The sequence below is a fragment of the Vanessa tameamea genome, chromosome 24 (genome assembly GCF_037043105.1).
Source record: "Vanessa tameamea isolate UH-Manoa-2023 chromosome 24, ilVanTame1 primary haplotype, whole genome shotgun sequence".
NCBI lineage: Eukaryota > Metazoa > Arthropoda > Insecta > Lepidoptera > Nymphalidae > Vanessa > Vanessa tameamea.
The window spans coordinates 7473810-7487225 of record NC_087332.1 but is presented as its reverse complement, the minus strand read 5'-3'; the positions used below and the strand labels follow the sequence as shown (position 1 = coordinate 7487225).

The 13416-nt window shown below is 31.0% G+C and overlaps 1 protein-coding gene across 2 annotated transcripts; it reads left to right on the top strand.

Annotated features, from left to right (window-relative positions):
• Positions 1 to 1154: 1154 nt before the first annotated feature.
• On the top strand, positions 1155 to 11860 carry LOC113396046 (serine/arginine repetitive matrix protein 2-like). Of its 2 annotated transcripts, XM_026633818.2 has the most exons (8): positions 1155 to 1359; positions 4312 to 4538; positions 4669 to 6135; positions 6210 to 8752; positions 9011 to 9130; positions 9315 to 9455; positions 10176 to 10312; positions 10562 to 11860. In XM_026633818.2, the coding sequence occupies exons 2-8, from the start codon at positions 4314 to 4316 to the stop codon at positions 10723 to 10725; spliced, it is 4797 nt and encodes a 1598-aa protein (XP_026489603.2). In that variant the 5' UTR covers positions 1155 to 1359; positions 4312 to 4313; the 3' UTR covers positions 10726 to 11860. The 2 variants fall into 2 exon arrangements, with proteins under 2 accessions (XP_026489603.2, XP_064074910.1); XM_064218840.1 differs by lacking the exon at positions 1155 to 1359 and having other exon boundaries at positions 4441 to 4564.
• The last annotated feature ends 1556 nt before the right edge of the window (positions 11861 to 13416 follow it).

The window sequence follows — 13416 nt, the reverse complement described above, 5'->3', positions numbered from 1 at the left end:
GATTTTATATTTTAAGTAATCAACTTATGCAAATTATTTTTTATAATTATGTATTTATTTATAAAATAGTAATTTATATAAATTGTCTAAGCTTTCTACAACATAATTTACACATTTTTTCTACACATTCAATTTTTAAAAAGAAACTGTTACTGCCTCTTAATATATAAAAGCAAATACTTGTTAAAGCTTTATTGCCTAAAAACTTTTTATTTCTAAAAATATGGAAAACTTCATGGTGTGGTAGCTGGTATATTAAAAATAGATTTAAAAAGCAAAACACGTTGAATTCGATGACATGCACGGATAACCTTTTCGCCTTTTTTTAATAATTTGACATAAAGGACCACGTGGTAATATTGCAATTGTTATTCCCGTTGTATTTGTCTATCAAGGATGCGTAAAAATAAGGTAATAAGTAGAACAAAATATTATAATTGTTTTAAAATTATTTAAATTTTATTATTATTATAAAGTCGTAAATTATTTAAAATGTCATGTATAAAATGATATGGTTCGTATAAAAAAAGTTTTACTTTATTTAAATTTTAATACTTTAAACTTAAAAAATCATGACTTCATGAAAAATTCAAAAAAGATTTTGATCAACAGATTTTTAACTTCGTGTAGTAATAAGTTGAACAACCTACGCTCTACTTTTTGCACATACCGTAATTAACTCCAAATAATCACACCGTCACCAACTCACCGTTGTTGCTATATCTGTTTACGTAAAAAAAATTAGGTCATTGCACTTTTTTGAATGGGATGCATCCACAGATTATTATTATTTAATCTTATATTAAAAAAGCTTGTCTAAACTAAAAGATCTTAAACTATTAAATAATAGTTTAAGATCCAGGTAAATCAGCATTAACAAAGATAAAGTCTTCAAATCATTGTCCTTGATATATTTTAAACGCTTAAAAAGTTTAGTAAGATTATGTAAAACCTTATTTTTGGTATTTTCTATGATTATCAGTCATTTGACATACTGTATACGAGTACGTAAAGCAATAGGCTTTACAAAGCCATTAAATACTATTATTTTTTACTAATATGCTACATTTCTAATATATTTTTTCTATGACAGCCATGTGTTTATCGCACCTGTCAAAAATATTAACGATGGCAACATCATAAATAAGAGTTTGCTGTCGTGCGTGAAGTTTGTAGCATGTGATGTTTCATGAAGTGTTAATTTTTTTACGAAAAACTAATAAAATATTGGACTGTTTTGTGCCTGAATGTGTTATGAAAGTATAACTATTAGTGCTACAAAACTTGTGAATAGTGTATATAGTGTCATTGTATCAAAATAATATTACATGGATAAAGCCGTCACTTGAGGTTGTTAAGGTTAGTGCTTTTTTCGTCTGTTGTTTGTCTTAAAATAGATTTCAGTGCGGGTTGCAATGATATTTCAGATTTGTTTGTGTAACGGCTTCATGTGACTTTTCAATTTTTTCATGAGACCTTGAACTAGAAACTTGTATCAACCTTTTTCGTTATCAAGGTTAGGATTGAGTGCGCGCGTTTTATGTCATTCCGCTGATGTTTATTTTGCTTTAAATAATTGTTCCAACTTCCAAATGTATCATATCATTATTAGATTACTCAACAAATAGTCTTTATCATTATTATTTCGATTTAAAATCATTACATCAAAACTTATTATGATTTTTCGGACTTAACCTCAACATGCTCATGTTATTTTTTTTCACGAGTTTGGTTTTGTTAAAATAACCGTTATGTACTGTAAGTACGGGAGTCGTAGTCGATTTGTGGCATTTTCATGGCGTTTTTTTGGCAAGAATATAATGTTTGTGTCACATGATCCTAAGCTTTTCCTCATAGTTTGACATTTCGATGTATTTTAAACGCGTATCTTTTGACAGTATCACTTATCGGCCTTTGATTGATAACAGAGAAATAACCATTTTAACACGCGTTTATATGAGATAATAGCGAAAATTGAGACAGTTATTTGAATAACAACTAAATAAATTAATGTATCTTAAAAATAAACTTGAATTGTCTTTATAATCTCATGCAAAGGTGAATTAATAAAATGTATGAAATGGAGATATTTCAAAATATAACAATTTTTTTTAACCATGTTTCTAACTCTTAATGTGTATTATACATCCTTTTTATAAAAAAATGAAATACCAACATAATAATTGGTTCTAAATAACAAAAAATAAACACTATTTAATCTGTAAGTATATTGAGTCTAAATATTTAAATTAATGCAAGTCAAGATGTAACTTAATTTTTTCAGTAAATTAAATGTTCATAATGGTTAACATTTCATTCTATGTACTGTGTAAATTTATTTTTTTTCCAAATAAAGCTTGAACTTTAACTCCACTTAACACTATAAATGCTCCACAGTGTTTATTTATGTTTTTGTATGGCAGCAGTGGAGCAAACGATTGGCATATTTTTTTAACCCTGATGGGGGTGAATCTGTTGGTAGAACCTACATTATTAGTTTTGAGAATTTGTTAATGTGATTTCATAGTAAGGAAATTGTCATTATTTGAATGTATAATTATGGGTATGACGGATATAATATCTTAGTTGCCATGGATGGAGGCATATTATTGATGTAAAAATGGTTTTCGAACTGTGACAATGTCTATGGAAATTAGTAATCTACCGTCAGGCTGAAATTCATTTATAAAAACCATTGGTTGAATGTTATGTTGACTTTCAGGCAGAAAATATTATATCTATACTTGTATTTAACTAATATAACTTTGTATTTTAAATGATGGAAAAAATAAACTACTGAGTTTCTTGCAGGTTCTATTTTTCTTGGTAGAATCTATATTGTAAACTGGTGATAGCTTTATGTTTAATATAGTTCTGTAAAATGACATGTGCTTGTAAAAGCCTACTTTAATAAAGTATATTTTGATTTGATTTAAAATGTTCGGTCTTGCAGAAACTACATTTCACTGCTCGATAGGGAAGCATTTAAGAATAATAATTTGTTGTTAATTTAAATAATATTTGTAATTAAATATTCAAAGATATGATAAAGCAAGATTTATGTTTAATGAAATCCTTACAGTTATTTAATTTTCTACAACTATTAAAATGTTTGCTGAGCGTCAATATATAGAGATTTCTGTGGGCTACATTTTAAATATATAAAAACCCAACTATAATGTTGTGACTATATTTGTAAGGAATATGCCGTTTTATGACATTAGGGTATATGTATATGTTTTACTAGTTGTCCTTACGTTTTAGTAATTGGTCATTACGTAGTAGGCATAAATAGGTAGCCTATGTCCTTCTGTGGAGTTCAAGCTTGAGTCATCAAAGTCGGTTCAGTGGTTTGGCCATGAAAGAGTAACAGACAGACAGTGTTACTTTCACATTTATTAATATTACTAGTTGTCACCCATGACTTCGCTTGAATTTTAGGGGTTGGTTGTCACATGTTAGGCAAAAAAAGTAGCCTATGTCCTTCCTTGCAGTTCAAAATTCAGTTCATTAGCTTGGTAGTGAAAGAGGGACAGACAGACAGACTTTCACATTTATAATATTAGTATAGAAGGATAGTTAAATGTGAAAGTATAGACTATATGTGTTTGTTGGAAATGAATAGTGTTGCAAACCTCTATAAAAAATATTCCCTAAGTTACAACATGTATGTTAATGGTGCTGTATAAACAAGTGCAAACAACAACTGTACAAAGTTACAATTAAGTCAGTTTAACAATGCAAGAAAGCAAATATAACACTTAACAAATATAATTTTTTTTATAATAGCATTATTTGTTTTTGTCCACCAGTGTGACAAACATTAAATATTTATTTTTATAGTATATGTCTAGCTTATGTATGAATACACATTTGATTCTTTAAACAACAGGACGAGGGCAATATACAAGATAAATTTAACCAAGTTATGTTAAACGTAGCCCAGATTATTTGCCAAGAATTTTCCCAATGTCATTTTAATTGTTCAGTTAATAATATTCAACACAATTGTACCTTAAAATATCCTTGCTTGTTGCCGAATATTAATTATTGATTTCCTTTTTCTTCTTTTTTTTTTGGGTTTTTTGTTGTTTTAGTCAGCTGCTTTATGTCAAATTGACATTTGTTATTTGATTATTAATGGCCAGTATTTTTTTTATAAGTTAGTTTTCATAACGCTTTTTTTTATGAAGTATATTTATGTTATCTTTGTATTGATGTATATAAAAACATTGGATGTGATTATATTATGTTAAGCGATATTTATATAGATTTTTTGAATATTTGTAAAAATGTTTTATATCTTTGCAGAAATGGAGTCGCATATATTAAATATGTACCATCAAGCTCCATACCGAAGTATTGGGCATAAAATAATGCGCTCCACGAGTGAATCACTTTCATCAGAAAGCAGTTGTAATCAAAATAGCCCAGAATACTCTCAGAACCAACAAACAAGTCAATATGAGGACGAGAGCAATGAGGGCGAATATTGGAACCACAGCGAGAGCCACCGAGTGTGGAGTCAAAATCAAAATGTGAGTCTTTAACCACATTGCTCCAGGTAACAAAAATTGTATGCATAGACAGAAAATACAAGAAAATATCTTAAAAATGGTAAGCTCATTGATTATTATTAAGGTTAAATAATGAATATGTTAATTTCAGGTTAATATAACTCAATCAAATCAAGATACAAGTATAGATGAGGATGAAAATATAGAGATTCAAGAAGTATCTATAGATGATAAAAACTCAGATTCCAATGACCAAATGGATTTATTGGAAGCTGAAAACATGGAAGAAAATTCGCTCGTTGAAGGCGATGATTATGACGTCATACAAGTTTTTGCCGTTGATCCCGATTTAGATCTTGAGGCTTCATCTGATGAGGAACAAGATTATAGCATAAATGAAGATGCAATCGAATCGGATGATGGTGAATACTTAATACCAGAAGATACAACCCGTAATGAAAGCCATCTTAAACATGATAATCAATCAAACAATATATGTCAAGATAGCTTAGGAATCAATTTTGATACACCTGTAGTTTCAAATGTCGATGAATATTTTATAAAAGAAAATGAAAAACACATATTGGAGGTCAAGGATGAGCCAGTTGTTAAAGATGTTGATGAATATTTCATTAAAGACAATAAAGAACCAGAACCCGAACCAGAGTCTCCGAATGTTGATGACTTTTTTGTCAAAGAAAAATTGCCAGAAGAGACTGATTTTCGGATATCAAAGACTGTTCCTAATGTTAATGAATTTTTCGTTATTGATAGCTCTACGGCTGTTAAAGAACAGGAAATCGAAGAAATTGATGATGAAAATGCGGATCCCGTAGCTGAAGTCTCAATAAATGAATCTGACTTGGAAGTGCTTCCAAATATCGAAGATTTGAAGCGTTATCTTTTGGAGGATATGCCATATACAAAACTGAAAAATGCGCAAAAGGCATGTTCAGTGTCACTTCCTCATTCGCCTATGCATAATATTTGCATGGATATAGATGCAAAAACTTGCTTAAGTTTTGAGGACCTCAATCTTGATTTGTCAGATCTTACTTTTGAAAGTGACAAAGAGAAGTCAGGTACGAGTGTAAAAAGCGATGACCTACCGCGTACTCTAACAGAAGAAGATGTTAACAGTTTCCTCATAACTGATAAAGCAGGATCAAAAGAAGTTGTTAAAAATGAAGATGATTTCAATCCCCAAGACATGGATATTGATCGTCCTGTTGATTCAATAATTAGCAATGTAGATCCTGCCTCTCCTATTGCAATACCCGACATAAAGCGTACTTCTACACCAATACCAGCACCGAACGTTTTAGAATTTTGCATAGAAAAAACATCCGTAAAGAAAGAGCCAGATATAAAAGTAGAGGTGGATGATTTTGTTGATGTTGAATCTTGCAATGATGCTGTTATACCGGTTTTGGAAGCTAATAATTTAAATTCACTTCTGGAACAGTTTGAAGCAACTGAAAAGCTTAACATTAAACACAGAGAACCAATTGTCAACGTGAGCGAGCCAAAGGTTAAAAGCTACACAAACTTGACAAGTGGTATGCGATTACAGGATGCTGGCGTTCAACTTAACAAAACCAAAATGCGACAAATACTGGTAAGTACCAACATAGTCACATAACTTTCAGGTCTTTTTAAAGGGGATGTTATCCTACCTTATAATTATTACAGATGCCGTCGAAGGTTAATACTGTGATCAGGAGATCACCCAGCCCTGTTCACTCTGATCATGACTATTGCTCGTCGAAAAAGCGTCACAGCCTTCCTAATCTGAAGGGAGGACAAAGTTTACTAAAACCTGAGGTTTTATCCAGCAACAGCAGGATATTAAACTCCAGGCATAGGTCTTGTAAGAATAAGAAAGTCGTGTATCATCTTAGTAGTGACGATGAAAGTGAGTCGAGCGATGCTAAGAAAAATAAGATAATCATAAACAATCGTGCTAGTGATGACAGTGACATTAAAACAAATAAAAAATCTAGTATAAAACTAAGTGTTAAACCGTCAGTTAACTCTAATCATCGTAAGAAAATATCACAAAACCATAACATTTCAAACGATAGTGGTATTGATAAAAGTAACGGTTCTGTGATGGTGAAAAATGCTTGTAAAGCAAGTGATACTCCTTGTAGTCAAAATTCTAACGGTAGCATTAAGTTAACTATTAAAAATAAATCTGAAGTTATAATCAAAAACTGTGATGCTAGGGACATACATAAAGATACGGCTATTGAAAAACCTAAAACTAGTAGCTCTTGTAGTAGTAGTTTGAATAAAATACCGACCAATATAAACAATGTTAAAAGTGTTGAATCATTAGATAGAAATAAAAATAAAGACGTGAGTTGTGTAGATAAGCACGTTTTAAATGTGAAACAAGAAGTCAATTCAAAACCAGAACATTTTTATGCGGCTTTGTTTAGTAATAAACACGATGTGCAAGTTCCTCTATCAATTGATGTAAAGACCGAAATTAAAACCAACGATGAAGAAAATAAAGTAACAGTTGATATCCCAACTGTAACCGAAATTGAACAACCGCTAAAAAAGAAAAAGCTGAATCTCCAAGAGTATAAGTTAAGACGTGGCGTTAGTTCAAATAACAGCTCAGCACAAGTCAGTCCCGAAGCGATATTCCCGGATATACCCTGCAATCTTAATTTTGATAAGGATTTCAAAATTGCTATCCACCAAGGACCTGCTACTAATGTTTTAATTCCTAAGGAGCATGCCAACGCTGAAGTTTCTAAAACTATTTTTGATCCTATCAGAGAAGCTTCTCGAAAAATCTTAATGAATAACAAAAAACAAAAAGCTGAAGCAATGAGAAAAAGAGATGAAGATATTGTTATGAGCAAGATACCAAAAGTGGAAAATTTGGAACTGCAACCATTAATAAGTGATGCGGAAATGATGAAAATTGTTGGCATGACTCCAGAAGTTTTACCTATGCCAATTGCAACTCCAATTAGAGAAGAAAAGATGCAACAACCGAAAGATTATGATGAAATTGTTCTAGTTAGTATAGGAACTAATACCGAAGAACATCTGTTTCAACAAGTGGAAAAAGTATCTGAGAGCAAAAAACGAAAATCTGAATCGCCACAAACAGAAAGCAAATCAACAATCAATTTCAAAATAAAGAAATCTGATCATGTATTAAAGCATAATGTTTTTGATTCTGTTAAAAACCATAGGAGTCCTGCTGATGATAAAAATCGTTCCGATACCAAAATCGATACGGAGAGATTCAAAGATATTACTGCCACACTTAAAAGCGTAGAGAAACAAGTCGAACCTAAAATTTTAAGTAATTCATTGTTTGCTAGTATACAAGATGTGGTAATGAAAAAGGCGCCAACGACTGCTGCCTCAACATCAAACGGAGAACATAAACCATATAAATTGAACTCTCCTTCAGATAAACGTGAAGTGTTTAAATATACAAAGACGACAATCGTTAGAGAATACGATACTAGCGCTGACCATGGTGAAGATAAAGTTATACTTCACTTGGAAAAGAATAGGAAGAAACCTGGTCATATTACAATCAATATTCAAACTGATTCTACTTCTGAGTTCGCTGATTTAGCTAAAATAGTTGATAAAGTGATTAGAAAAGAGCCCAGTGCTTCGCCGAGAAAAAGAAACGATAGTGATATGTCTATGTCTAGTGAAGGCAGTCCAGTGCGTACTAAAAAGGTTCCAAATGTCACACCGACTAAGTCTGATGATAGAGTCGCTGCTGTTAAACCGAGAACAGAAACTAGACGACAGACGGAGCAATCTCAATGCAAAGAGAAAAGGTCTCGGTCAAGGGATCGATACGATGTTAAATACAGAAGATCTAGATCACATTCTCGTGGCCATAGAAGGAAACGGTCCCCTAGTCGTAATAGATCAAGATCTCGTGGTCGTTACCGCCGCTACAGACGGTCAGACTCACCTTATAGAAGGAAAAGACGATCGAGGACAAGATCACCGTACCGTTCCACAAGACGTTCTCCGTCCGTCAGAAGGGATTACAGATCGAATCGTTCTCGTTCAAGATCGAAGCACGTCGACCAAAACAAATCGAGAAGTCCAGTTCCTAAGAAACGGCCAAGTCCGCAGTACAATGTAAATAATAATGAAAAAAAGCCCGCGAAATCTTTGACGCCACCGTTAAGAAAGCCGACTGTGTCTGAAAGTTCTGAATCGTCAACATCTTCCAGGTTTGTAAGAAATCGTATTTTATTTAGGCAAAAAAAAAGAAAAAAATATTGCCTATGTATCTTTACCCGATTCATTTTCCGAAATTCTTAAAAAACAAGGTTGTCCCGTGGTTTTGTTGTTCTGCTATTAATAAATAATCTTAGATTAACGATTCCAACATGCACGAGTGAATGTGATTAAAATTTTGTGTTGAAATGTTGATGTTGGAAATGAAAAAATATTAAATTGTAAGTTAATTTGATTATATAAATTTATAGTTCATCGTCATCAAGTAGTTCATCAGCGTCATCAAAATCTCGAAGATCATGCAGTTCGTTCAGAAAAGATGATACCTACAGGGCGAAGAGTTACCGAAGTTCCTTTAGCTCAGAAGATAGGTAAGGATCACATGGTCAAAGCGATGATAAAAATTTCTCACCGAACCTATCATTTACCAGGCAAAGAGTTTAACTTATCATTATTTAAAATAACTTAAAAATCATCTGAAAAAAGATGTAATTCCTGATAGGTGACAATGTCGTATAACATATATGCTTATATAAAAACAATATTTTATTTTAGGGAGAGCAACACGCCCGTTGAAGAGAGACGCATAGTTTTCGTAGGAAGGCTAGAAAAGGACGTAACAAAAACTGCACTAAGAGCTCAATTTGTTAAGTTCGGACCCGTCAGTGAAGTCCGCTTACATTCAAAGGAAGATGGGTAAGATATTTTTTTTTAAAAGTATGTCAAAGGGATAAAATATACATCTAATGATAACTTCTCATTTACCTTAAATATTAATTTGTAGTCAGATATTATTCTTACATTAAACAAATATAACTGAAAAATAGCAACAATATGCAATATCGAATTAACAATAGAAGACCTGTTGAAGACTTGTTGCGGAATTATATCAAATCAAAAATCTGTATTATGGACCTATGCTGCGGCATAATGATTTATCGACTGCAACATTTATCAATCCACAACAAATATTTGATAGCAACAGTTGCTATGCTCTAACCGTAATAGCCCTGATGGGTAATTATCTAGTCCATTTTAATGGCAGCAGGACCAAAGATAAACAAAACTTAGATTTACATATTTCATGCGATTTGCTACTAAGTCCGCTCTATTATGAACTTCAAACTGATGAAATGAATAATATTATTACATTTATAATACACTATTCCATTTTACTACTTATATCTATTTTAATTTTACACTCGAAGTTACGATAGCTACATTGAATGCTATTTTTTTTATTTACATCTCGACCTCATATGATGTAAAATTTGCTCAGTGCAAGGATCAAAGTTGCTTGTACATCCTGCTATTCGAATTAACTATAAATAATCATCCATTGAAATGAATTATATAAATTATATCATATAATGCCTAAATTAAAGGTATGCAGATTAATAGATTTTCGTTTTCTAGAACCCGTTACGGTTTCGTAACTTTCCAAAGGCCAAGGGATGCTTGGTCGGCTGTGGAAGCAGCGAGCTCTTTCCCACAGTACGATGTGGGCTTCGGAGGCCGCAGAGCATTCTGCAGGCAGAGCTATGCAGATCTTGGTAAGTTTTATATAGCAATAACAGGTTTTAACAGTTTCTTCGGGAACGTCGTCGTACTTGGTGTCGAGTTAGAGATAATTATTTACAGGAAACATTTTCGATTTAAAAAATATCTAACGTAACATTACAGGATTTTGTACTTCAGAAGGAATTTTATTATCCAATTGTGCTTTGGATAATATTCTTGATAAAGTGCGTATGTCAGTATAAAAAAGAAAAGCGACTCATACAAAATTTTATTTTTAACAGATGGTCTAGAAGCTAAGTACACTGAGAGCGCATTTCACGGCCAAGCAGCGCTACCAATTCGTCGAAACGACGATATGTCATTCGAACAAATGTTACTAGATATAAAAAAGAAATTAAATAAACGAAAAGGTGATAAAAATCGTAACGATGAAAATACGGCTTGACGATTACTTAATTTTAGCCTCATTTCGATTAAACGTGTAGTGTTAACTGCGTTACCTGTGCTTGTGAAAGTGACATCTGACTTTTGAAGTTTTTGCCCATTAACTGACAGCTGTCATTGTCAAGTTAATGATGCGTTCCGTTGTGCAATCGAAAAGACATTTTGATTTGTTGTGCTCTCAACGTACCTCTTTAGTTAAATTGTTTTAGTACATTTTTTTCTTTACTGATTTATTTTTTGTAAATAGTAGTCTAGTAACGTACATAGATTTATGTACGATTTTAACGCTACCTCTTATGTCTAACAGTACATATAATTTTGGCATTGTTATTTTTTTTTTGGTTTTATCTTTAATCGGATTTTTTTTTAAGCTAAACATACATCACGTTTGCCGTGTATGTATGTTTAGCTTAAAAAAATAAAACAGATGTTTTTTTAATTAATTATCACAGCAATATCTTGTAGAAATATCCATAGAGGCTCATGTACATTTATAGGACTAACAAAACCGTTGGATTCGACATTTGTATGATTTTGTGTTTTTTTTTAGTGCTAATCCTAGTTTCGCTTGAATAAATTCTCTGCGATGTTACCTTCAATTTATCATTACAATTGTTGTATTTTCGTTTTTAAAACTTAATCGTATGAATATTACGAATTTTATGTATATATTATCTGTAAGTGTATAACTCATAGCTTATTTAGTTATTTTAGACTTACAATGTAACATTTACTTAGCCACCGAGCCGTGGTACAGATTATGTATAAAAAAATCCAACAAGGAATAAAATTTTGCAAAATTAAAAAAAAATAGTTTATAATAAATAAAACCTTTTTTGAAAACAAAACTTTAAAAAAAAAAAGTAAATGGTAGCTAGAATGTATGAATGAAGAACAAAATGATTCCAACGCAAATGCTAGTGCCAAAAGTTGCTTTGTTCCTAAATATATTTTTTTTTAAATTAAAACAGCTTGTTAACTGGGGTTTATTAAATATAGGCAGCTTAAATGCATATTTTTTGTCAATTATAATGAAAATATATTTTGCATTCATGAAATATACACCCATAGACAATAAAGTATCACTACAGCCATAGACTGCGCTTTTTATTCTATATACAGATGTCCAGTTAAAATAGTAGTAGCTTTATAAATCGAACAACCTAATGTCAAGCTTTAATACTTCCCTTTTTGTTCCTGATGTATGCTATAAGCAAATACCGTGCATTGTCGGCTGATATTTTAATAAATATATACAAACATAACTTCATATATATATCAGAATATTTAGTATAGATCAATACATTCACGAAGCGTTCACCTTCAAGTTAAATTGTCGTACATTAGTGCATTAGTATGACATTTGTTCGTGCTTACAAGATGTCTTGGTGTGCGTGAGACAAAAGAGTAGAGACAGCAAAAAAAAATTAGATTTTATTTTTTAATGAACAACGCCCCTGATGAGTATCTATAACATAAGTATTAGTCTCTTTAAAAAAACTTGTTAATTTAAAGACAGATAAAAAAACAATCATTTACAATTATTATTTTTTAATATTTTAAATTCTTAATTACAAATATGTTCATACATTCTTTTATATCTGTAGATATAAAAAAAATGGCTGGGATATATTAATATGTAAAGTATTGAGTTTTTTTTTTGGATAAAATTGGTCTAAATTAAAATAAAAAAAAACCATTGCGGAACCACTTAATCGTAATTTAAATATATGTTTATTCAAGTAGGATCTTACAAGTTTTTGAGGAGGCTTTATATTAAACACAAATTAAAGCTATCGGTTTGAAAAACATCTACACGTAATGGCTCTTAGATTAATAACGTTCAAAATAATCATTGCATATGTAATTTAAAAAAAAAAGAAATGGTGTCTTGTACTTTTGTCTGAAGATTCTTTAAATTTTTAGTAAATTTATCCACTATATGAAAGTTAAGTAATATATCATATTAAAAATATCAGCCGATAAAACTCGAATGTGCGCTCTCTCATAGTACACGTGTTGTCATATAATATTGCCGCTTTTAAAGACTGCTAATACAGACTGCATAGATTTGAATAGCTGTTCGCCTTTTAATTAGATATTTAAAAAAGCAAAATAAAAAAAAAAAAAAACGAAATATACCCCTATCGGTTTTGATAAAAGTTTTAAAAACAAACCGTGGTAATATACAATGTTATTTAAAAATAAGTCATACCTGCATTAAAAAAAACCGATTTTTTTATAAATAATATCGATCGGTTTGAATTGTTTCAATAAAATTTATACAAAAAAAAATGAAAATGTTTATGAAATTAAACTTTTTATATTGAACCAATTTAGTCTTAAAATCTTACAGTGACATTTCCTTGTATAATAAATAACATTGAAGTGGACTATATCAATAGTTGAAGAATTCCCACGTCGGATTGACGTTTATTTAATTATCTGTGCGTTAGTTGTATGGAGAAAAAAAAAGAAAACCTAGTCAATGTAAGTAGATGATATTGTGTTTTCTCGTTGTGATGATATTTATTTTAATAATAATATTAAGCATATTTAAATATGACTTTAAGTTTTTAAATTTTAAGCTCATTCGTATTGATTATATTGATTAGCTGCGATTTATTTTCTTCATTTTTAAATCACTTGGCATCACTTTATGTACGTATATATCGTTAACTATAAGAAAGGC

What these genes read in the sequence shown, in the direction of transcription:
- LOC113396046 (XM_026633818.2), top strand. Translation starts at nt 4,314, where the DNA reads ATGGAGTCGCATATATTAAATATGTACCATCAAGCTCCATACCGAAGT. An exon ending in TGTGGAGTCAAAATCAAAAT is followed by an intron (nt 4,539 to 4,668) that starts GTGAGTCTTTAA and finishes TGTTAATTTCAG; the next exon opens with GTTAATATAACTCAATCAAA. An exon ending in TTACATTCAAAGGAAGATGG is followed by an intron (nt 9,456 to 10,175) that starts GTAAGATATTTT and finishes TTCGTTTTCTAG; the next exon opens with AACCCGTTACGGTTTCGTAA.